At 38.6% G+C, this 24,766-nt stretch overlaps 1 protein-coding gene across 2 annotated transcripts in view; it reads right to left on the minus strand.

Moving 5' to 3' along the window:
• Positions 1 to 24,766, minus strand: part of Reln (reelin) — a 459,087-nt gene that overhangs the window by 198,463 nt on the left and 235,858 nt on the right. For both annotated transcript variants that reach the window (XM_036180358.1, XM_036180357.1), the window contains exon 8: positions 22,336 to 22,387. In XM_036180358.1, coding sequence (XP_036036251.1) covers positions 22,336 to 22,387 — 52 coding nt within the window. The remainder of the gene's footprint in view (positions 1 to 22,335; positions 22,388 to 24,766) is intronic.

Consider the following 24,766-nt stretch of genomic DNA (forward strand, 5'->3'; position numbering starts at 1 on the left):
AAATGGAAGCTGCCAGGATTTGTGGGACAAACTTTAGCACAAACAAGAATGAGGTCTGGCAGAGAATGGTATTTCAGGGAAATTCCAAACTAGCTTGAAGATTTAGATGCTATTTGCATGCTTCTTTTGTGTTTTGTGTGCCCTTGTGCTTAAAAGTAAATGACTGGGTGAATCCTTGAGAAAGATAGAATAATAACCCAAAAGTTACATATAAAATGCAAAATCTTGCAAATTGTTTATAAATCAAACATAGAAAGAATGTTGACACATACCAAATAGATATCTAAGGCAGCTTGATAATGGTTGTTTGGCTTGAACTGTTTGTGGGGCACCAAGGCAGAAGGATTAGGATCTGTGCTGGTCTATGGGCAGGTTTCTGGAATCTGGTGCCTGTGGTGTGACACCTTGCACAGCCTTGGTGCAGTGGGAAGGGGCTTGGACCTGCCTAGGCTCAGTGTGCTGGGCTCTGCTGATTCCCCATGGGGGACCTTGATTTGGGGGAAGTAGGGATGAGGGGTGGCTTGGGAAACAGAGCTGGGAATGGTAGAAGGGGGGTCTGTGGATAGCATGTGGAGTGAGTAGAAAATTTCTTAATAAAGAAAAATGAAAAAAAATTAAAAAATGAAAAAAGATTCTCCTATCTAAAATGAGTTCTTTAATCCATGTCACCACTGTCAAGGGGTCCTCATTAGCTCTCGCCAGTTTTCTGTACTTCTGATTTCGTTCCCCCTTCCACTTCCAGCCTCCCTGTCCTCACCAGCACTGTTTCCCTGCTGTTTATAATACCAAGTCCCCAGTCCTTTCTGCAATCCTCAGCAGTATCAAGAAATCAAACAGGTACTCTGAAGAGAAGAAGTGCATCAGGGTTCTTATGGAAGGGTGGACACCTGGGAGACCATGACTGGAGATCAGGGTACAAGTGGCCTGCCAAGGAACTGGGATGAGGACTGCCAGGCTGTGGGAGCACCTTCTGGAGAAGTGTTCATCTTTGGAGAGCCCCATAGTCACAGGCTATTCCTGAGTCACCCTTCCAAGTGGCACAGTCCAGTGGAGAATCCCATCCCACACTCAGAATGAAGCTGCTACATGTATAAAAACCATTCTTCACATACACTGCTTTGAGACTGCAGTCCCGCGCCCCTCCCCCACCCCATGTCTATTCTCACATAGATTTCAGTCAGTATTGTGAGATTTGTTCTTTCCGAAACAAACTTAGCCCTTGTGTGGGAGAGAGGAGTTGGTAACTCCACTGCATTTTTGCATACTCTGGTGCATAACGCTACTTCTGAACTCCTGTACCCTGATGTGAGATGCAGTTATTGCTTCTGCAAGCCTCATGCATCTGAAACAGGTACCTCTGTATTTCCCTCTCACGTTGAAGATTTCAAATTGATAAGTCTGAACTGTAAGACCAGACAATAAGTGTCAAATGTAAATCTCATTTGCAGATCCATTTCTCCTGTACCAGACCACTGTTATTTCAATCACTCACTCTAAAATAGCAACTGTGTAAGAAATGAAAGATTGGTTAATGGAAAGAAGATCACTGAAAACCATGGTAACAACTATGGTCTAAGAGACAATGTTGGGCTTAAAATGGGTCTAAAGTTCAAAGGCTAGGCATATATATGCCTTTAATCCCAGCACTCAGGAAGCAGAGGCAGGGGGGTCTCTCTGAGTTGGAGGCTACCTTGCCTATCAAGAGTTCCAGAAGAGCCAGTGAGACCTTGACTCAGATATAACAACAACAGCAATAAAAGCTTCAAGTATTTTCTTTGGTTCTTCTCAGCCTATAAAAAACAATCTGTTACTTTCATTTTTACTCACAAGTGATAAAGTTTAGTGCCAATAAACAAAATTAATGAACTTCTCAAATTTACTGAGGATGCCACAGAACCCAAGAAATTTGGTCACCACATAGTGCTGCAGATGGTCACGGTGCCCAGTGAGGTAGGACCATATATTTTATGTAAAGGGGCTTTATTAACCCTCTATCTAGGTGTCTCAGCTGCCAGTTCTTAATTTTAAATTGATGAAGACAAACAGCTAGCAACTATTGTTTACACCACCATTGAGCACTCACAACTGTAGTGGATAATGACATATATTCTACCAGTCCTTCACCTCTGCTTTAGGACACATCTGCACTGCAGTATAATACAAGTCAGCTCTTGTGTGTGTACTAAAAGTGCTGGGTACTACCTTGAAACTGTCCAGCAAGAAGCAGCCCTTCATTGCGATGTCCTGAGCTATGCCACTGCCCTTTGAGTCTGTGCTATTTAAAAACACTCAAGTTATGGGCAAGAACACTGGGTTGTCTTTATATCTTCTCAGCATTTAAATTTAACATCCTGTTCTCAGATCATAGTTGATAACAATGTAGGATTTATATATTGAGACAAACAAAACATGTGATGACAATATCTTTGTTTTTTTTACATACAAGTCTACATATTCCACATTGTCTTATATATTCATATTTTCTCCATTTCTCTGGTTATCCTGCTTCCCCCCTCCCCAACTCAGATTGTACCCTTTGCCTAGTGTCTCTCTTTACCTTGCCTGCCATTCCCACTCCCAGGTTTTGGTGACTACCATTCTATTTCCTAGTAGACCCATACTGCTTTAATCCTTTCTTTTCTCTTCATTTACCCCCTACTTCTCAGGCCTTTATTAAAATCTGTACCATAATGACCTAGTGTTTTGGCTAGTACTCTTTGTCAACTGGACAAGCAGGATCTAGAATTACCTAACAGACAAACCTCTTGGCCTTCTTGGAAGAAATGTCTGGACTGGATTAAGTGAAGTGGGAAGGCCCACACCAAACGTGGGTGGGCGACACCACTCCATGAGCTGAGGCTGCTGACAGATAAAAAGGGGAACGTGAGTGATGGAGCACTGGCATTCATCTCCACTCCTGATCGTGGATGCACTGTAACCAGCTGCCTCACACTCCTGCCACCATGCCCTCCCTGATGGAATGAACTGGACTTCAGACCACAAGGCAAAGCAAATGCTTCCTTAACTTGCTTTTGTAAAGTATCCCTTTCACAGCAATGAACAAAGTAACTGCTATATCTAGGTTTGTATCTCTCAAGAGATCCAAGGGCTACTAGCCATCTCCAGTAGACATCTAATATGTAGTAAATCAAAATCAGAAGCATCGGTTTCCCACCTTTTAGAGTGCAATTGCCTCTTATAAATCTTCTACAAGTTGCTGTGTAAGTTAGGGCTCTGTGTAGGTTGGGAGAGCAGATAGCTGAGTTAAGTTGTCACACTTATAACCTTTCCTTTCACATCTCTCAGCTGTGTGACCTCAGGAAAGACACTTGCTACTTCCGTGTCCCAGTTTCCATTATTAAAAACTGGGAAAACTAATGGCAGCCCACTTCACAGAACTGCTCTGAAGGCTGAGGAGGGAACTCATGGACACCCAGAAAGCCGTTCTCAGTCCACATTACTTCTTAACCTATTCATCAATATTTTAAGACTCCATTTCAAAAACTCATTTATCCTAGAAAAAGGAATAAATACTTGATCATATCTGTTCCTGAGATAAAATTAAATTTAATTACCATTTATCAAAGAATCATAATACATTCCCCCTACAGTTTCTGACTCTGGCTTGTACATTTTCCTGTGGTTGGGTGAATTACTCTGCAGGGTGTTTTGTTTGATTTCTTGTTTATTATTTTGTGAGGCTAATGGAAATCTTTGCTTTGTAATGACTGTGAAGCTTACAAAGAACACATTTTGATTGTAACAAGCTATTTTGAAATGATGGCAATTTAACATGATAATAGAAATGGGCTATGGCTTGGAGAGCGTTTGCCTGGCTTCCATAAGGCTCTGGGTTCAATCTCCAGTACTGACAGAGACAACAACAAAAGAACAGAAACAACAAACAAAGTAAGAGGAAATGCTAGCTGTAGCATGGGTTGAGGCCACGTGTCTTCTCCTGACTCAAGTTGTTCCAGAGGCTCCATCCACAGGCAGGCCTTGGAGTTAGGCCTTTTGGGTTCTGCTCAGTGTTAAACTTCATCAGCCAAGGACTGTGTTCCAGGGCACGGTCTCCTGCTTCCTGTCCTGTCCTACCCTCAATGAATAGTCCTGAATTATTCCATGCTGTCCAATGTTGGGGTGGTGCTAATGAAGGAAGATCCTTGGTCACCAAGCCTGACACTGGCTAGTCACTCCTGAGTCTCACAACTAGGGGTTTGCACCTGTTTAGGGGTGCACTAAGTCTGATACCACAGCTGGGGATGATAGAAGCTGAAACACAAGGTTTGTCCCATGTACGTTGACATTGAGACAGTTCTAAATCCCTGTCAGTGAGGACTGACATGGTCATAGTTTGCTTTCCAATGTTGGAATAACTTCTTTGGCTTGTGCTTAATTGGGCTACACCTTCATCTTGAAGGTTCAAGGATCTGCACCACCTCAGGGAAGGATGAGTGTGCCTCAGGTATACTCCCGGGCTGGAAACAGTCTAAGAAATTGGATTGTGCCACTGAGATCCAGGACTCTGCCCAGTACCAAGTCTTTTAGAGGCTCTGCCTGTGAGTTCTTGCCTGAGCCTGGAAACCTCAGGTCTGGTACTGGGCTGGGAAATATACCCCATGCTAGCTTCCAGGGCCTTCACACCAGAGGGTGGAGTCTACCTGAGGGGAGGAGAGACACCTACATGTTATCTGTCAACTTCCCACCAAGCCCGCCCAGCCACCTGGCAGAGTATGCCCAGCATTGGGCTTGACCAAGGTGGACCTAGTACTAGGTTTCACCCTAAGGCCTGGGCTTCATCTTCACCCCCTTCCCCCTGCAGGGCAGAGGTGCATCACACTCTAGACTGGGTTGCTTGTGACTTTAGAGGAGGTTGTTGCAGAAACCATATTCTTCCTATCTTCTGCAATAACTTGTTTTGTCACACTAAAGCAGACACTATGGTCTCTTACCATATTTCCTTAGCTTTTGTAGAGATAGTTTGGTGCATGAATAGATTTAACTTGGCTATCTGTTGGGCAACAATTATGGGAGGATCATAACCACAATCTTGCTCTGCCTCTGTGAGCCGCCACTTGTAAATTCTTGCCTGATGAGTTTTTCCCTGCTCTACAGTGAAAAATGCTTTAAGTTCACACACAAAATAAATGTAGATGACTCCAAGACAGTAACCCACCTGCCTGTTAGTAAGGTAGGTAAATATGTTAGCAATTGAATCTGCTTAAAATAAGAAGAAAAGGGATGTGCTAGGATTGGGGCAGGAGACAAATCAGAATGCAGAGGTAAGAATTCATAGTCTCTACAGCTGCTGGAGCTGAGTTAAAGTCTGGACAGTCCTCAAATGCAGAGATTAACAGAAAAGCTATTCTATTCAAATTTTCACAATACCCACCAAGAAATAAAAATCTGCACCCCAGGAAAAGAGCTTCTGTGAACTTCTAGGCACTATGCTATGCACCCCCACTTCTAGGTACTACACTATGTACCCCCACTTAACTTGGTTGCATGACAGCCAATACATGGGAATCTGAACCAGGCAGATCAGAACACACTTCATGATATTCTTGGTACACAAAGTACCCATTGCCATTTCTTTTGCTTTTTTTAAAAACCATATCCCAATGTCTGAACATGCCTCACATGATCAGAGCATGGTAAGAGTGGTTTCTGTGCTTTTATTTCTACTTAGGATCATGACTTAAGACTGTTATTGCTTTGCTATTGATAAAGAGAGAAAAATACAAACACTCAAGCACCTTAAACATCTTCATGGTCATAATCTCACCTCTCTTTGGTTAGCACCTAGACAAAGTGCATGGTAGCCTGTTTTGAGAAGAAAGACACTCCACCGTCACCTCCTTAGAGGACAGGATCTTTTACCCAGATCCCTGTGGTGGCCTCCTAAGTGGGCTCTCAGAACAAGCACAAAAGGTTAATTTTCTTGATTAGTCATTTGCTTTAAAAAAAAAACCATGAGAAGCTATTTCAAAAAGACTTTATAAATTGCTACATTCCATAAAAAGGAAGCAACATACAAAAAGTTTCCAGCTCAGATCATTTTTGTGTGTGAATGTGTGTGTGTACACACATAGCACAATCACTGTGTGGAGGCCCAAAAGAAAACCTCAGCTGTCAGCCTCAGGAACTGTCCACCTGGTTATTCAGACAAGGTCTCTTGCTGACCTGCAGCTCGCTGTCTAGCCATTGAATCCCAGGTATCTGTCTGTTTCCACCTCTCCAGTATTAGGATTACAAGCAAATGTGTACCACCATGCCTGCCTTTTGTTTTGTTGTTAGCATGTTCTCAGGAATCAAACTCATGTCCTCAAGGCTTAGAAGGCAAGCACTTTATCAAGGGACCCATCTCCCCAGCTTCCAACTTAGATCATTTTAATTATGTGAAAACTGAGCCAACAACGACAACAGCAATAGATGTGCTAATGTGGATGGGGAAAAGCCCATGATACTTCACTCTACACAAAAAACTATAGGCAACTGATAAATGCTGAGATCAGGAGAAATAATTTTCCTCAGGAAGAGCACACCAATTATTTATCCAACACCAAATGGTCAGCCCCCAAAACATACATACAGATATCATTATAGAGACTGAGCAGGTTGTTCTTATGTATTTAGGAATACTGCCCCTCCCTATGTAACAACAATTGATAGAAAAATAGGCCCATGAATTTGAAAAAGAGCAAGAAGGGGTATTGGGAGGGTTTGGAGGAAGGAAACAGAAGGGGGAAATGAAACTATTATATTATCAAAACTGAAAGCAATAACTTTAAGAAGATGTTAACCTGATATGATACAGACATCAAAATTAAATATCAGATTTCGGGTTAATTGCACTTGTAGCCTAATGAATGAGTTCTAATGGTGACTTGAAAATCTACCACCAAGATTTACCCCAACTCCATATCACTGTAATTCTAAAAATATTTTATAGTAAACTTGGTCTGAATCACTTTACTCAGTTAAAAGTTGTAACTAAAATTAATTGTGAGCCCTTAGCCCTGATCTTATGTAAATAGTATTGTCCTTATTATGATTTAGAAAAAATGGACAAGGAATTTTCTGACTTTCTGCCTTTGTTAATGGAAGCCAGGCCACAGGATAAGCAATCCCTTAATAAATGAGTCAACAAACTATAAAAAGTAGCACTAATGTCAGGGCTATGTGTGGACTCAGAATTCTTCACTCTTATCCAGTCTTATTTCTCTTGACTTCCACTGTCATTCAAGAAAAACAGATCCCAGACCAGCTTCTCTCTCCTAAAAGGTAAAACACTCTTTATTGACCACCATCATGCAGGTTCTACCACAGCCAGAGGTCTGTATGTATGGCTCCTACACTGGCCATGCCTTTTGTTGGGTTCCTTCACACACTTCAGTCCTTTGCTGAATGAATCTCAGAACCCTTTGCCTTGGCAACTTTCAGTGAGATTCATTCACTGATCCCAGATTTAATCTCCTTGTTGCATTGCATCACTGTTGGCTCTGATGGAGCTCCTCTTACTGCAGGACAGGGAATTGAGAGGTATAGCCTCCATCTACCAGAATGGAGATGGAAACTCTCGAAAGTGCCAGGGCAGTACATTGATGTCTATTAAACCTATACCAAGACAATCTGTTTACAATGGCACATGAATTGCCAATGTTGCATCTCTGTTCTTGTTTTAACATTGTCCTTTGGTGACATAAATCAACAACTAAATAAAAGAAAAGAAAAAGGTAAAATAAAGATCCAGCAACCAGTTGTACATTTCTTGTGTAGGTCACCTTAAAACTAAGACAGTCAACATAATAACCATGTTTCCTGACAAAATGCATTCCTGGCTAACTGTGGCTCATTCTTTACTCCCAGTTCTAAGATGTTAAAACACAGTGGCAAAAATTTAAGCAATCAAGGAGACAAACACTTTTCTTTTACAGAGTGTTGCCAGGGGCATACTTACTCAAGGGTGGGTAGAGGGTACATTTGGCATGGACATTGCCTCCCCATGTTTTTATACCAATATCAAAATGTATGTCAATATTATATATATATATATATATATATATATATATATATATATATATATATAATAAAGTCTCATGTTGTAGAATACTCTGAATGCAAAAGAAGACCCTTAACTTCAAAACCTATATTAATGTGTACCACTTATTAGGAATTAGATCACAAAATGTAGCAGTTTGTAGAAATCTTCATGGTTCCTGTGGATGACTATGATATAGAAGTGTCTTAAAGATGCAATGGAAACTTAAAAGGAAAAACAGAGGCAACTAAGAGGAGAATAAAAAGGAAAAACAGAGGAAACTAACAGGAGAATAAAAGGAAGTGAAATAATTTATCAGAATGTAAATACAGACACATGAGTTAATGCAACATATATAAACACAGTATATAATTCTAACATGTTTAGTATGGACAGAAATGCATTTACCATTAAGCTGACTTGCATGTATTGGCATCTTCCGAAGGCCCTTCTAAGGACTCTAGCAATGTGTTGCATAATAGTATTCTAAAGTATTTGCTGTCTGCATTCTTACTACTCCCTCCTGGCAGCCAGTGGTGATGGCAAGCATGGTTGCATTGGGAATTATGTAAGGAAAAACTGATTTGAAGATACATTTATTGTGGGTTGCTCTGACATTCTTCTGTAGTTTGAATCTATTTTAGAGTATAGTTATTCCCAGTATGAAAAGAGCTACCAGGAACTGCTATGGCCCACTGTGCTGACGCACACAGCACCATGACTCACAGACAATGATGACACATTGGTTAATGAATGACGTCAATTCAAATATTAGCTTAAGATTAGTCACTGCACAGAGAAAGTTAAAATGACCTGAAATCTAAATGAGACTTTTTCTTGTTTAATAATTATCCTCCAAATTTAAATGGCATTATTAAAAAGCAATAGGTATAGTAAAATATTAAATATCAAAAACTAGAGACAGAATTACCTCTCTGTGCTCTTAATAAAAAGTATTATGAAATTGCTTGTTATATTATAAAATATCTTAAAAGCGTGCAGCCAATGAACATGGATCAACATGATAAGGTCACCAAAAATTATCAAAGAGGTTATTTCTTGATTTTGTAATGTCTGTAGAACTGCTACTTTCAAAAATCTGAAACTGGTTCTAATTTTTCATTCTAAATATATAATCATACTTGTACCTGATTTTAATTCTACACTTTTACATTTTTTTTCCTTAGAGAAACCCTTGCCATGCCCCTCTAAACTGTAAATTAACTGTACAAACTGTGAACCCCTCCTGCGGAGAACAAACACAATGTTTATTCCTGAGTTTCATGCATGTCTAAGAGCCCTTGTACCAGAGGGCAGCAATCCACATCCCCAACTTTATCTTCTATTTTTCTGAGCATGGCACAATCCAGTGATAATGTATTTTGACAATAGAAAGAGAATGGGAATGTATGTGGCTAGATCCAGTCATCCTGGAATGTGAAGAATCTGTATTGTAGATATGTTTTTTTGTTGTTGTTTGATTGATTGTTTTTGATACAGGGTCTCAATATGTAGATCTGGTTGTACTAGAACTCACTGAGATCAACCTGCCTCTGCCTCTCAAGCATTAAAAGTGTGCACCACTATGTGTAGTTATGTAGATACTTCAAATCAACATGTTGTACATGGCAAATGCATATAATTCTATTTGTCAATTTAAAATGAATAGGTATACAGAAATATATGAGAAAGAACTTAAAATTTTCTGAAATTCTTTTTTCTATTAGTAAATTAAAATATTCTGATAAGGAAATGGATCACATTACCATTCAGTTGAAATTAAAGAAATTACATTTAAGCAGTTATTTGTTTACATAAGAAATATTTAGTTTTGGAGTTGAACCTGAATAAAATCTCATGAGCCCCAGAAGTTCAATACAACCTGAAGAGGACCATCAATTCCCAGCACTTGCTCAGTGGAGTGCTTCTGTCCTAATCTGATCCACTGGGGACTCCACAGAGCTGTTGTAGAGTTGATATTCTCAAAGATACACTAGCACATGAACAAACTGCAATTATAAATACAAGTCAAGTCTAGCCCATTTGAAGCACAATACAGGATTGCTCAATGTTCAGTAGTTCATTCACTATCCCATACACACATGGAGAAGACTGTAATCATCTCCTGGAGCCAGAAACTTTTAAAAATTAATTTAAAAAACTTTCATTTCTTTCTAACTGTCTTGGCAGCTGACATAAAATAAACAACTTGTACAAGCTTTTGGTGTAAAATCAAGGCCATCTGAAGTTAGAAATATCAGTAACCTCTAATGAACATTGATGAATTACTCCTTCCTTAGAAAGAGAACTATATAGGTTCTTAATCCCATGAGGTTTAGAGGATAATTGATTTCAGATAGTTTATTTATTAAATTTACAGATTTCAGAAAGGAAATATGGTACATATACCATATAGTATCGCACACCCCAAACAAAGCTGGGACAATACTTTCTAACCCAGTACATGGATATTTCTGCAGTGAAATGTGTGCATACACACTTGTCATAGAAATAAAGGCTATAAATAGGGCTGGAGAGATGGCTCAGCTGTTAAAGGCTAGGCTCACTACCAAAAATATAAGAAATAAAGGCTATAAATAGCTTTGAATCACTCAAGTCAAGTCTTGCTGGCAAATGAATTCAAGTCATGCCAGGTTTGCCACCACATGTATTAAAGAACAAACCTTTTCCTGTAGTTTTCTTTTTTCTTTTTTCATAATATGAAATTGTAGATTAGGGACTATGAGCTTCTATTTCTGGCATCTCCCTCCATATTTTCCCCCTTTTATAGTAACAGGATAAATCAATTGGCATTTCGTCTCTCAAGGACTGGGTAGTTTTTTCATGGTTATGTCCTTTCCCACTCATCCAAGAACTTTCCAAAGAAAATCAGATCAGAGCAGAACACAATAGAGGGAGTTATTGTCCTCTTGGGGACCCTCAGTGGTTGCAGAGAGCAGCCTCCTCCTCGCCAAAGCTCTGCTTTAAAAACAATCTGCCTTTTAAAATGCAGCCCAGAGCCTCAGAAGGAGGAGAGGACCCATCTCACAGAATTGATAAATGGCGAAGAACACTGGCGAAATCATGCCTCTGGATAACGGAGCGGGGCCATAAATACTGCAGGCTTGAGGAGTGTCTGAACAGGGCTCTGTGGAGGACTCTTGTGGCACCATGGCTCCTGCTGCCATCACTCATTCACCCCCTGAAATGAGCAGGCTCTAGGCGCTGCATGTAAATAATAGCATTAGGTATAAAAACATCATAAAGTTATGGAATGCGTGCAGTCTGGCTGCTTAGGGCTCCTTGCTAAGATTGGAGAATATCTTCGCAGGATCAACATGCCCCCTTTATCTTTCAAGATGGGTAAATGGAGGGCAGGGTCATTAGCTTTAGATTGGAGAGAAAGCAATGAATGAGCAACTTTGAGGAAAGCTTTTAAAAGGCTAGACATTGTCACTCCCAGGTAGCCTACTACCCTCAGCTGCAGTGATCAATGAAGAGACTTGCCTCACTCTAAACTGAAATTGGGAAATATGATGGGCACCACGAACCCACTGGTAAAATAATTGTCAATTATATCTTATGCTTTTTTTTTAAAGCTATGAGTGTTTTGTTGTTGTTGTTTAGTTTTCGAGACAGGGTTTCTCTGTGTAGCTTTGCGCCTGTCCTGGAACTCGCTTTGTAGACCAGGCTGGCCTCGAACTCTCAGAGATCCGCCTGCCTCTGCCTCCCGAGTGCTGGGATTGAGTGTTTTTTTAAATAATATACTGTGTGGGTGGGGGAAGGGGTACCATCACAGTATCCCCAAAGCATCAAAGAAAATAGTAAGAGCTTATTTGCTACTTTGTGGTTTTTCTTTAAAATAATTCTGCCCAGTCAAGACTACCCTTAGGTGCACGGTCCATTGTTTGCTAGTGCCATGAATTTCACTGGAGCAGCTGTTCAGGTTTATTTACCTTTAACAATAATGGTGTAGAAAATGGCTGTCTTATACTTAGAGTTTTGTTTCCATCTCTCCAGAGCCTGCAATAAACATTCCAGGAGCATTGGTTCATTTGTTATTATACCAAACTAACCTACTGTTACTACAGGAGTGATATCTTAATAGGTCAAGTCTAAAAGCACTAACCTACAATCTGTAACTATACTATGACCCCCAGTTTTAAACATAAAATATTGTCATTTTCAGGTCAGTTTAGTATTTCCTAGTTTTCATGTTGTTTTGTTCCTTTCCTACTACGAAACCTACACTATTATAATGTTATATATTGATATAATTTATAGCACTTATAAATTTTATAAAAATAGAATTAGCTTTTCTCTAGTAGCAATCTAGCTTCTTGTCTAATATCATTCACAGTAAATTGTTTTTATTATCCTTACTATTTTACTGCCCATCAGCTACCACAGAATACCATGGGATGAATGTAATGTTTCAGGCAAGTGGGAAAATCTAGCAGGAAAGATGAGAGTTTTGTCTTAAGTATGTCATTATGCCAGATTCTTAGATCATGAGTTAAAATATGTGCAAAGGAATGGCTTCAGAAAGATGGTCCTTGGCTGAGCCTGCAGTCTGCCTGCTTTCCAGTAGGTATGCTCTTAGCTGCAGATCACATGTCTGATGGTGTTACTCATCCTCCAATGCAGGGCTTGGATTCCATGAAGGGCAGGCTTGATCTTTCCATGCTGTGACTGCATGAGAAGCTGGCAGCTTGTGTTTCACTGAAGTTCAGCGGCTGGGGCCAAAGAGGCAGCATTTTGATTCATGGGTAAAAAGCTGAGTAGGAAAGAATGCTCACTCTATCAGATAATTTTTTGTGGCAGTCCAGGCAGGAAATGTCCTGGGGCTTCTATGTTCAAATGACATAGATGGGAATTGTGGCTGAAAGGACCCCACAGATAATCACTTTAATTAAAAAGGGTTCCATTCTACACAAAGGCAAATCTTGGAACTACTCTTGGACCTGTCAAGAACACATGAACTCAATTTTGGTAAAATAGGACAATCAAAGTTAATAAATTTGATACAACATTATTAGTAGAAATTGTCAATTTAGAGAAATGAATATGTCTAGAATATTTGGTCAGCATTGAGTTATCAATTAATAATTATTTAAGTATGGAAATCTAGGGTTTAATGTCCACATTGCATTTTGCCCACTAAAAATACCCTGGAGAAAATGGCATATTTATAATTTATAAATACAGTTATATTTATAATTTATAATTGAGGAAACAGGATAATGTAGAAAGGATTATTGCACACAGGAAGATTCATTTTAAGCATTTACTCAAATAGATATTAAGGAATAGGAGAAAAAGTAAAATATTTAAATTAATGGCACCTCAAAGATATTCTGAAGGTATTAAAAACATGCTTCTTTTAAATACTCCAAATGTGGAAACACTATGATTTCAAAGCAAGTGTTTTCCATTTTCTGTTTTATCTGTTTATTTTTTAAATGAGGATAACAAGGAGCAATGATTTCTGCTTGGGGTTGAATCGATCAGTGAATAGGATCTGTGGACTCTGCAAAGAAACATGACAGAGTATGACTTATTCATTCATTTCTGGTTCCTTAGTCGTCTTCCTGGCTGAAGCCTCGTTAGAGAACATCTTCCAGTTTATGGCAGATGGACAGTGACCACAGGATATAAGATGAACAGCTGCCACCTACTTTGTGCTGTCTCTCTTTCAGTCCTAACTTTCTCCATCATCACTGCCATACCTATCACAGGAAAAGACACATTGATTCTCTTGCAGTTTGTATATGTGACAAATGCCGTGAGCTCCCTCAATCGCTTCCAGGTACCAATCCTTTTCCAGTTCACTTTTATGCCACGTAAGAGAGCTTTTGCCAGAGACAATGTTGGAGGGACTCTGGACAGGAGATGTAAAATGTGTCAGGTTTGCCAAGATGTCCCGCCAGGCAGCCCTCTTCAGCTTTCTTCTGCTCTGAATCACTTTGCCACCATCGTTGCGTACTGTCCAACTTGCTTTCTTTTCACAAAGAAACTCTCCTTGCCCAAACTATTTGGTAACCAACTTTTAAAGAAGTTTTATTTTTATTTTTTTGTTGACATAACTATATGTATTTAAGGTATAGTATGGGATCTTTTGATGCATATGCTTGGTTTGATAATTCTCTTAGTTATCGTAGTGATTACAGGTGCAGTACATCATATATAGCAAACTTCCTGAAGAGCTTCCCTCTGTGATAGGAGGGTCCTTTATCAAGTGCTCTTGATTAATCAACAAAGAACTTGAAATTGCTGGTTCACATTAGGATCTGAATTGTTCTTGGATTTCCCTCAGCCTATTCCATTGCCACAGAAGTCAGGAATGATACTGAGCACAAATGTGGAACACCACTAAGTCACTTTCTACACCCAAGAATTAAACTCAATCTAGTTCACATGTATCTAAAGCCACAAAGAGATGCACATTCCCTAGTCCTTGATGGTTATCTAAGCAACAAAAGGTAAAGAAGATGTATAGAAATGGCCAGTCAAGGCAGAGTGAAGCAGATATCACAAAAGAAATTCAGAGGGCTTGGAGGTCCAGAGCCATCAGGCTGGGGCAGCAGAATGAGTTTTCAGAGGAGTGGTACTGGAGAGAATATTGTCTATACTGGTGATCAACTTCTCATTCTACATCTACTTAGGTACTCCTTCTGTGAGGAAAAACCCTGATAAATACCAGCAGAATGTAGTTATGAATGAATTGCTGGTATTAAAGGATCACTGGATGAGTGACACAGTGAATATTTCAAGAGAAAGGACATATCTTTACTTTCCAATAGAGTACTTTAATTTAAATGAAGCTTATCTCTTATTTAGTTACTGTTTTTAGCAATTAAAAATTAATCTAAAAATTTTCCAGAAACATATACTTAGTGTAATTTTACTACAGTATTTAAACTGATAAAATAGTCTGTTTTAAAAATAACATTTAATTCTTTGGTGTGAAAAGAATTTAAAATATATAAGTATATTTCAAAATGAACCATGTATGTTTTTAACTTAAACTAGTCTTGTAAGCCCTACAGAGGCACAGGCCACTCTTGCTATGAAAGATAGGATATGCTGGGTCAAAATCAGCTTCACAGTTATTGATTCAATCCAGAAGTATTCTTTACATTCTATTTATTCTATAAATATATTTATACAAATTTATTCTACATATATATTTATTCTATAGATAGATTTATCCTATTCAGAAGTATTATATACACATATTTAGGTTTTGTGTGTGGACATACAGCCTTAGAGACATGCAAATAAAGCTTTAAATGTAATTTTAATATAGTTTATACCCAAGAATTTTATAATCAAACAAAACATGTATTGAACTTCATAAAGTATAGCATTAAATTAATTTTGCCGTTAAAATTTTCTAAAATTCCACATTTTATTGATATTTGTTTTGAGCTCAGGTCACCAGAGATGTCATTGGTATGACACAGATTTCCTGTCTCAGATGGGGTTTCACTATTCAGTCAGAATTCTTGAAGGTCTTACTTAGCAAGGAGAGCAAGTCTTGCAATGCACAAGCCTCTAATATGAAATATAGTATATAATTTCAGTAAGTTCATGGAGGAAATGAGCAGTAATTCACACAGAGATATGGAGGACTCAGTTTTTCCTCCCTCTGAATTACCTGCTCTAAAGGAACTGAGAAAATTTATTCACTGAATCAAGTTCTGAGTAATTAAGATATTTATGAATTGGGCTCAAGATGAGCAGCTTCTCTATGCCCAATGAACTATAATCTCTCACACAAGTGGCATTTTATTTCTTTATTTAATAAAAAAGTGAAGCCACATTTCTTTTTCATAAATTTCCAATTCAGCTAAGAGCACCTCAAACTTGGGATTATTCCTGTATTTAGTTTTCAAAGCATGTTCATACAAAGCAGGCAGCTCTTATTTATCTCAAAGATCCTTTGGCATGTGTAGTACAGAAAGAGAGTCAGGTTCAAGAATTCTTTCATATCTTCATATCTAAATATAAAGCATATATTAATCTAATGATCTTTCACTGCTTTGGATTATTAAAGCAAACAAAAAGGAATACAAAAACACAGAGATTCACATCCCTCCAATATAAAAAATACAAACATACAAATAACACCCTAATATAAACACACACACACACACACACACACACACACACACACACACACGCTCTCTCTCTCCCAATATAAACACACACATACACAATTCCTCAAAATAAAATCACAATAACCAACAGACATACAACCATCCAATAGAAATAAAAAACAAAAACAAAATCCCAGACATCTAAAAATAAAGCCAAATTTAAAAGGTAATCAATCTTATGAATTATCAACAAATGAGATATTCGAAAATTGCTCAATAACTCCATTCTGCAGAGTATATGAGTATGTATTTCTGCCTATTTCTGTCAGTAGAAGCAAAATTTATTGGTGATTCTTAGTTTTCTTCAGGATCATCTTCAATGATTGACATCATTTCTTCAGATCATTTCTCTTAAAACACTTTTGTCACGAAACCCTGCATTACACCGATTTAGCACTTACCTCGATGTCACTGGAATGATTATTTGTCACTCTGGTGGTAAATTTCTATTTGTGAGTCCCAGCTCTGGATCTAAGAATGTCACATGCTAAGACAGATTTGCCCAAGTCCCACCATTAGTTTTGTTTGTTTTTGTTTTTGTTTTTTGGGTGTGTGTGTATGCATGTGTGTGCATGTGTGTGTGTGTGTGTGTGTGTGTGTGTGTGTGTGTGTGTGTTCACATATATGCAGGTGAGGCTTGAAGTTGATGCCAAGACTCTTCCATGCTCACCTCCCAGTGCATTCCACATCAGAATGTGCTGATGATTCCCACTACTCTAAGTAACCAGCTACTCATGGGATCCCCTACCTCTGTTTTCTGGGGTTACGGGTGGCTGCATACCTGTTCAGCTTTTTAGATACATGTCTGGTCCTTACACTTAGATGGCAAATGCTTTATCCACTGAGCCAACTACCTCCCCATCCCACACTAGTTGCTCTTTATGGTGTCTATTTACCTTAATTCTTATTTGGCAAATGATTCCTATTCATCTAAAGAAAGAACTGGGTAGAAGTGAATAAGTATATTCATAGAGTGGCTCAATGCAAGTTTCTATCAAGCCAATCATAAGTTCAGTCTTAACACAACTGTAAAAACAAATTTCTTAAAGAACTCCCTTTTTTGTTGTCCTAGTTTGAGTTCTGGTGTGATAAACACAATGGCCAGAAGTAATGTGGGGAGGAAAGGGTTTTATTTGGCTTCCCCTTCTGGGTCACAATCCATCCTTGAGCAAGTCAGGCACGAACTAAAGAAGAAGCCATGGAGAAGGTGCTCTGCTCACTGACTCACCAGCTCTCCAGGTCCTCAGCTAGTTTTCTTATGCAGCCTAGGTTCACCCATCCAGGGATGGTTCTTCCCACACTACTGCAAGCTTTCCTGTATGAACCAGCGATCAAGAAAATGACCCACAGACATGTCACGGACAAATCTTATTGGGGCAATCCCCAAACTGAGACTCCCTCAGATAATTTGGGGCTGTGTCAAGTTGGCAGTTGAAGCTAACCAGGACAATTATATTTTATTGTTTAAGAGGCCCTTTTGTAGACCTCTGTTAAACAATGACATTAAAAAATTCATGGTTTTTATTGAGACAGGATCTGACTATGTAGCACAGGCTGGCCTTGAATTTGCTCTGTGTGCCAGCCTGTCCTGAACTCTCAATCCTCATGCCTTAGCCTCCCAAGTGCTGGAATTATGTCATTTTAAATAAAGTCACTTAACTGACTAAAAATTCTCACTTAGCCCTCTAATAAACATTAAAATCTGCAGCCTAGATGAACTAGCTCTTCGGTTATACCCAGATTTACCTGACTTTGCTCACGTCTGCCCAGGCCAGTCCTGCTTTAGGAGGGCACTCTCACTTCTCCCCTTGCCTGTGTTCCACTCATCGCCTATTGCGCCTTCTTCTGACCTGGTAGGGGACTCTGGTTCTTGGCTCTCAGGGTCTTTCTAGTTAGAAAGCTCCCCACAACCTCTGCCTTTGAATTATACCACCATCAGGACTGACTGTGCCCCGGCTCCTGAATCTGTGCACACTTACTACTGTAACAACCTGAAATTATCACCCACTACTGTAACAATCTGGCACTGGAGAGTTCTTGTTGCAAATAAAGTGCCTCCCACAGCACTAGCTGACTCCTGTAAAAGTACTGTCTTCTCACTTTTTCTTTTACTATAACTAAAGTTAGCTCAAGACAACAAGGAGCAAATTTTCAGTAAAACTCTGTTAAATGAACGACAAATACAAAGAACCACCAATATTTCCCTCAGAATCAGAATTCTGTCTGGGAACACAGTTTGGAGAAATCTGTACAATAATGGTTCACAAGGGCATCAGCTCAAATTTCTCTTCCCATCCCAGAGGAAATCTAAGGGAAATGGGTAAATGCCCCTAAGGCGATAACCATAAATTCCATGAGTGGAATCCAATGAATCAAGTGAGGACTGCAGCAAATCGATGGCTCTGCACAGAAATGCAAACAAGATCTTTCATTGGAATGGAAAAATGAAAAGTTCTTAGAGTATTTCAGGACACTTTTTAAAATGGCTTAGCTACTGATAATGTAAGAAATTTTAGCTTGCAAAACTGGCTTTCAGAATGCTCTTAATGCTCAAAATCTTCTATTTAAGAATGTTTGCATAGCTATTTATTTATGTGCATATGTTTATTTATATTCATGAAACACATGAGTAATATGCATATACCATTTTAAGTATCCACATTACACATATTTGAAGGAACTTTAAGACACTCCTTAGTAATGTAAGCAATTTTTGTATATAGGTCTCCAAGGCATTTGGGACTTCTTTGGATTATATTTGTAACATAACTGAAAATGTCTACAAGGACAATATGAAAATATTGCTAATTATGAACACTGGACATGCTCTGTGGCTTCTGAAACAGTGGCACTAAAACTGACTATAAGTACATTGATAGTATGAATTTGGAGAATACCAAGTTATATAAAGAAATGCAAATGCTGGACTCACAACACACAACTGATTCTGCATAACTTTGGAGGTGGGTATAGAAGAAATAGTTATTAAACTTCAGTTGCTGTTTTGATATTTCATTACTGCAGGCTTGTAAAGTTAGAAATGAATCCACACATTTATGCCACACTTAGGATTTATGTTCATGCTTAGATTTAGCCCTCATACATCCTTGTCAACAGAATGGTGCCACTGCCTTCTACCTCATAAACGTCCATATAAATGAATGGTCATGAGATACATGAAGTCATTTCTGGAAACCATTCCAACTACAATGTTTATATTTACCATACAACATCATACACAATATAGGTAATGGTTTGTCATTACATTGTTTTAACCCTTCTTTACACCTGAAAACTTCTAGCCTCAAAATGTAGAAAATAAATTTCCCAATGAAGTTTCTAAGCAATAAATTAAAATTTCTCTAACTAAATATATTGTTTCATTCCCAATGCTACATTATAATTTCATTTTTTTTTACTTTATAACCTTCACCCAGAAAGATTTTAAAAACATACTTTGTAGGTTATAAACTTGAATCTCTTTCTTTCTTTCTCGCAGACCCAGTTCTTTTCGGTTCCGTTACTCTTTGTATCATTTAATATCGGAGCCAGGATTCAAAGCTGTGCTCTAAATTATACAAGCTACTTGGTGAATATGTAGGAAAATCAAAGTTGGGGCTAAGTTAGATGCTATGTCTAACCCAAAGACCTTGGCCTGGAGTTATTCTGTGTTCTGAATGTGATATACTAAACCTTGCACTCTCTAGCCAACTCCCTAACTCTCCATGCTTGGTCCTTTTCATCAGTTCTATTAGACTGATACTTCAAAGGTATTAGTTTTGACTAATACTGCAAAAGTGAAGAAAATAGAGAATTGATGTCATATCTGTTATTCATAAAAGTAGACTTTTTTCCTTCCTATAATAAAGAATAATTTAATTGATACTAGATCTCTTTTCCCTTGATTAAAATGAAAAAAAAATCTAGTGGAATTATGGATTCCTTTGTGGTCCTTCATTGCCTGAATAATAATATTTGAAAATAATGGTTATTTTTAACAAAAAGAATACTCCATGTGATGGCTATTCTTGGGTGTCAACTTTACTATATCTGGAATGAACTACAATCCAGAAATGGAGGGGATGCCTGTGAGAGATGTTCTGCTTGGTTTGAAGTGAATTCACCTTTTGTCAGGACCTTTGAGATTAAAAGATATATGCCTTTGATCTGGGCCTTAAGGCTGAACTACACATGCCTTTGATTCAGAACTTGAGGTGAAAGGCACACCCTTAATGTGGCCCACACCTTCTGCTGGAAGCCTATATAAAGACAATGGAAGAAGGAAGGGCTCCTTTTTCTCCTGCTTGTCCTCACCTTGGTAGCATATCCATTCCTTCACTGGCATTAGAGCCTACTTTGGGATTCCAGCATATACAAAAGACCAGCTGAGACACCTACCTGTTGGGACTGAGCAAATTCTAGATTCTTAAACTTTCCATTCACAGCTAGCCATTGTTGGATTAGCAGGACTACAGCCTGTGAGTCATTCTAATAAATTCCCCATATGTATGTATGTATGTAATATATATATATATATATATATATATGTGTGTGTGTGTGTGTGTGTGTGTGTGTGTGTATTCATTCTATAAGTTCTGTGACTCTACAGAACCCTGAATAACACACCCCCAATTCAGATGAACTAGAAACTGTAATTTCTTTTTATTTTGACTTTTCAATTGGTTTAATAAATAGAACACATTAATTTTAGTTAAGATCCATGAAGATACCTGCCAGGCTATAGTTTTAAAATTTTTTTTATTGTCAAACTACAACCATAAAAAGAACTATATTTCATCTTGATAATGAAAGTTAGGATGGGCATGCTAACAGATTGAAAAAAAAGCTAAAAACTCACTATTCCTACCTTCACTAGCTTTTCTTTTTTTATAAATATGCACTTTTGATTTGCCTGTAGAATGTTGTGGGCTATACTATTAATGTGAGAAGTAATCCAATCTCTAATGAGGCAGTCTCGCACACCTACACAAGCTGAAATGAGGCTGGCCAATAGAAGAGTAATACGTGTATGCTAGAAAACCACACTTTGGTATAGTCAACCACAGTGGGCTCCTGGCTGTCAACATGGCCATGCACTATGGAATGGGAGCTGCTGAGGAAGAGGGTCTTCTGCCAGAGGCTGATCTCCAAAGATGGACAGTCCAGATGGTGGAGACTAGAGAACACTGCCTATGGCTATCAGATGTCAGCAACTCTGCAGCAGATCAGGGATAAACCTAGGTCTCATTTAAAAGGCAGACTCTTTCTTTCTTTAGAACATTTTCTTTGGAAATGTATTCATGTTGCTTATTGATTCACACACATATGTGCATATATACATGCACATATTCATAAAATTTTAAAAAGAATGTAATAGCTAGCAAAAGTGCTACCATTTCATTAAAAGGCAGATTGTTACTGAATATTTTGGTTAGGAACTTTCACTTTTCATAAGAAGCCCTTAGAAGAAATATTTTAGGATATAGTAATTTTTTTCATTAACTATACCAAAATTAAACATAGGTTATTTATGTCAAACATAAAATCTTAGTTTCCTTCAGCCACTAATAATTATCTCTTCTACTACCCATCAGAGCTCAGAAAATTGAGCACATGTTTATCTTAATCCAAGCAGACATGACTAGAAAGGCATTTCTGCCATAATAGAGTAACCCAATACATTAAAAGTCCATACATAATCTTTTATAAAAACATCTCAGGGCTGTGAAGTCTACTTGGGGATAAAGGTGATGCTGCCAATCCTGAAAATTGAGTTTGATCACCAAAATCCACATGGTGGAAAAAGAAAATCAACTCCATCAAGTTGTTCTTTGACCTCCATATGTAAGATGTGAACCACATCCATTTGTGGATAGGTTTACACACACTTACATATGCACCATAAATAAATGGAATGTAATAAAGTCTTTAAAATGTTATAGATTATCTGCAGTACTTTTAATACCATTCACTACTGTCAAGGAGTGAGAATGAAGTGTAATATTTAAAAATATTAAATTTCACTTTTTAAATTATTTGCTACAAAGACTTACTCTTTCTCAATCCTAAGAGGGCCTGGCCCATATATATTTTCATGTATGTAAAATGCTACCATTGCTGAGAGACACTTACCAATGGAAAACTGCAGGACAGATGCTGTTGTTGTGTTTAGGCATGTGGTGGTCTAGAAAGAAAACACAAAAATCAGACAAGGAATGTGAGAGGAAGACAAGCTTGTGTGGAGAAAGTCTTTGGGAGCAAGAACAGCAAGAAAGATCTATCTGCAAAGTTTTCCCTTTCCCGGCTGCTCATCATGTTCACCAGTATGCCAGCAGCATAGACAGGTTCCTTAGTCCCCTTTGGGGAGCAAACTGTGAGAGACCCCGACTTGAACTTGGATAGTAAGATTCTTAGAGTACTATTGAAGCAACTTTCCAGGTCACCATGCAAGGGCTTTGGAAAGAACTACATGCAGCCTATCACCCCCTCTACCTCACCACCAGCCTGGGAGCCAAAGAGAGTCTCATAAAAAGGTGACCAAACAAAAATGAGACATAAATTAAGAGCAAAAAACTAGAAAAAGATGATTTTTAAAAGTAACCAGAGGGGCAGTAATATGCCTCAGTGGTTAAAGACACTTGATCATCTGAGCTGAGTTCAGGCCCCGGGACCTGGCTGATGGAAGGAAGGGAACTGATTCTAGCAAGCTGTCCTTGGCTTTATGTGTGTGCTGTGGCACCCCCATTCCCTGCCCTATACACACAAAGCAGATACATGTAACCAAAAGTTTGTTAAGTCAATAGGACTAAAATAGCTAATTTAAATGCCATAATCTTTGAGAGGGAGATAATAAGATATTCTAAAACTGATTATGGTAATGATTTTACAACTTTGTAAAAGAACTGTACAACCTATGAATGTTTCTTAAGATTAAAGAGGGAGGGAAGAAAGGAAGTGAGAGGGAAGGGAAGGAGGGGGACATATTATAAATAAGGGCCAGGGAAGAGCCTCCCCACATTTCTGTTTAATTGTAGTGTCACAAAGAACTCACTGAGAAACTTCTCCACTCTGGAAAGAGGAGTTTCACATGTACGATTATGTATAAAGGTATTTATTTATTCTTTGGAGCAGCACACAGCTCTAATGAGATGAAATTTAAGTTCTCATTTTGCTGGGCTCCTGAACACCATATACTGAGGTATGGATGCCTCACAAGCCTTCACTCTCTGCAACAGCAAATGTGTGAATGCATGCTCAGTATGGCAGGCACAGTATACTGCCTTACTTTTCCTTCTTTTATGTTCCGATACCTTTAAACATCTCTTTAAACACGTGACTGTAGAATCCAGTGGGTGGATGGCAAAGGTAAGAGGGGCTGGCAAGGGAACTTACATAATGCCTTCAGCCAGAGTCAGTGCAAGCTCCTACTGTATGCCAGACATGAATCCCTAGTGTGTGGCCTGACGCGGGAACTCTAGCTGTCTTTAATGTGCGTCTGCCTGTCATGTCCAGACCTCAGGCTCCTGTCTCCTTCCTCCCAGCAGAGATATCAGAGAAATATGAACAATAAAGTACTTAGAAAAGAAATCTGCTTTCCCCCCACAGCTTTTAAAGTAAGTTTAACTATCTGCCCTCATAGGTTTCCACCTGGATAATTTCATACTAAAATCTAAAGAGGTACACTACCAACAGAGAAATTTTCTTTTAATTTCACATAAATTGAATGATTTCATGTAACTGAATAGATTCCCAGATGAATCATGAAACCATTTCTTTGAAATAGTGGTATTATGTTAATGAAAATGATTATATTATATATAAATGATGGTTGTTATCACTGCTAGTGCCCAGAGCATCCTAGAGAATCCTAATACTTGTCCTGGTGACATAATAAATGATGCTGGGTCACCTATCTGACCAAGTCACACAGCTGTGACCTCTGCTACTGAGTAGCAAGTTACTGCTTGAAACACTGCTAAGTTTCAAGGGCTAATGAGTTGACCCTGGCTTTTGATTAGTCACTGATTCCATATTCTTTCCTTCACAGGGAAGGCTGAGGACTCCTGTGATGTTTGATGCTGATTTCATTACTATGTACCCCTAACATCAGTACTGTGAGCTACAAAAACATAGGAGGGCCTTGGACATAAGCCAGGTTAATCAAGTGTCTGCTGTGCAGCATGAGGACCCAAGTTCAGATCCCTGGGACCCATCTAAGAGCATCAGCATGAAGGGGCTATCTGTATAACCCAGAAGCTGAGGGAGGGGGCAGTGCAGAGACAAGTAGATCCCTAGAGCTTGCCAGTCAGCCCATTTACCTGAATTGGTGAACTCCCAGATCAGTGAGAGACCATGTCTCTAAAAATAAGGTGGAGAACAATTGAGGACCTCTGGCCTTCACACACATACACACATGAGCTCTCACACAAACATTACAGTACACAAAAAATATTAGGACAGATGAAGACAAGAAAAAGAGATAAAATCCACTCATCTGTATTTGTAATTCATTTTATAAGTTATTAATAGTGATTTCAGATGTGTAAATTTACTTTACTAAGCC

The sequence above is a fragment of the Onychomys torridus genome, chromosome 3 (assembly GCF_903995425.1).
Source record: "Onychomys torridus chromosome 3, mOncTor1.1, whole genome shotgun sequence".
NCBI classification, from domain to species: Eukaryota; Metazoa; Chordata; class Mammalia; order Rodentia; family Cricetidae; genus Onychomys; species Onychomys torridus.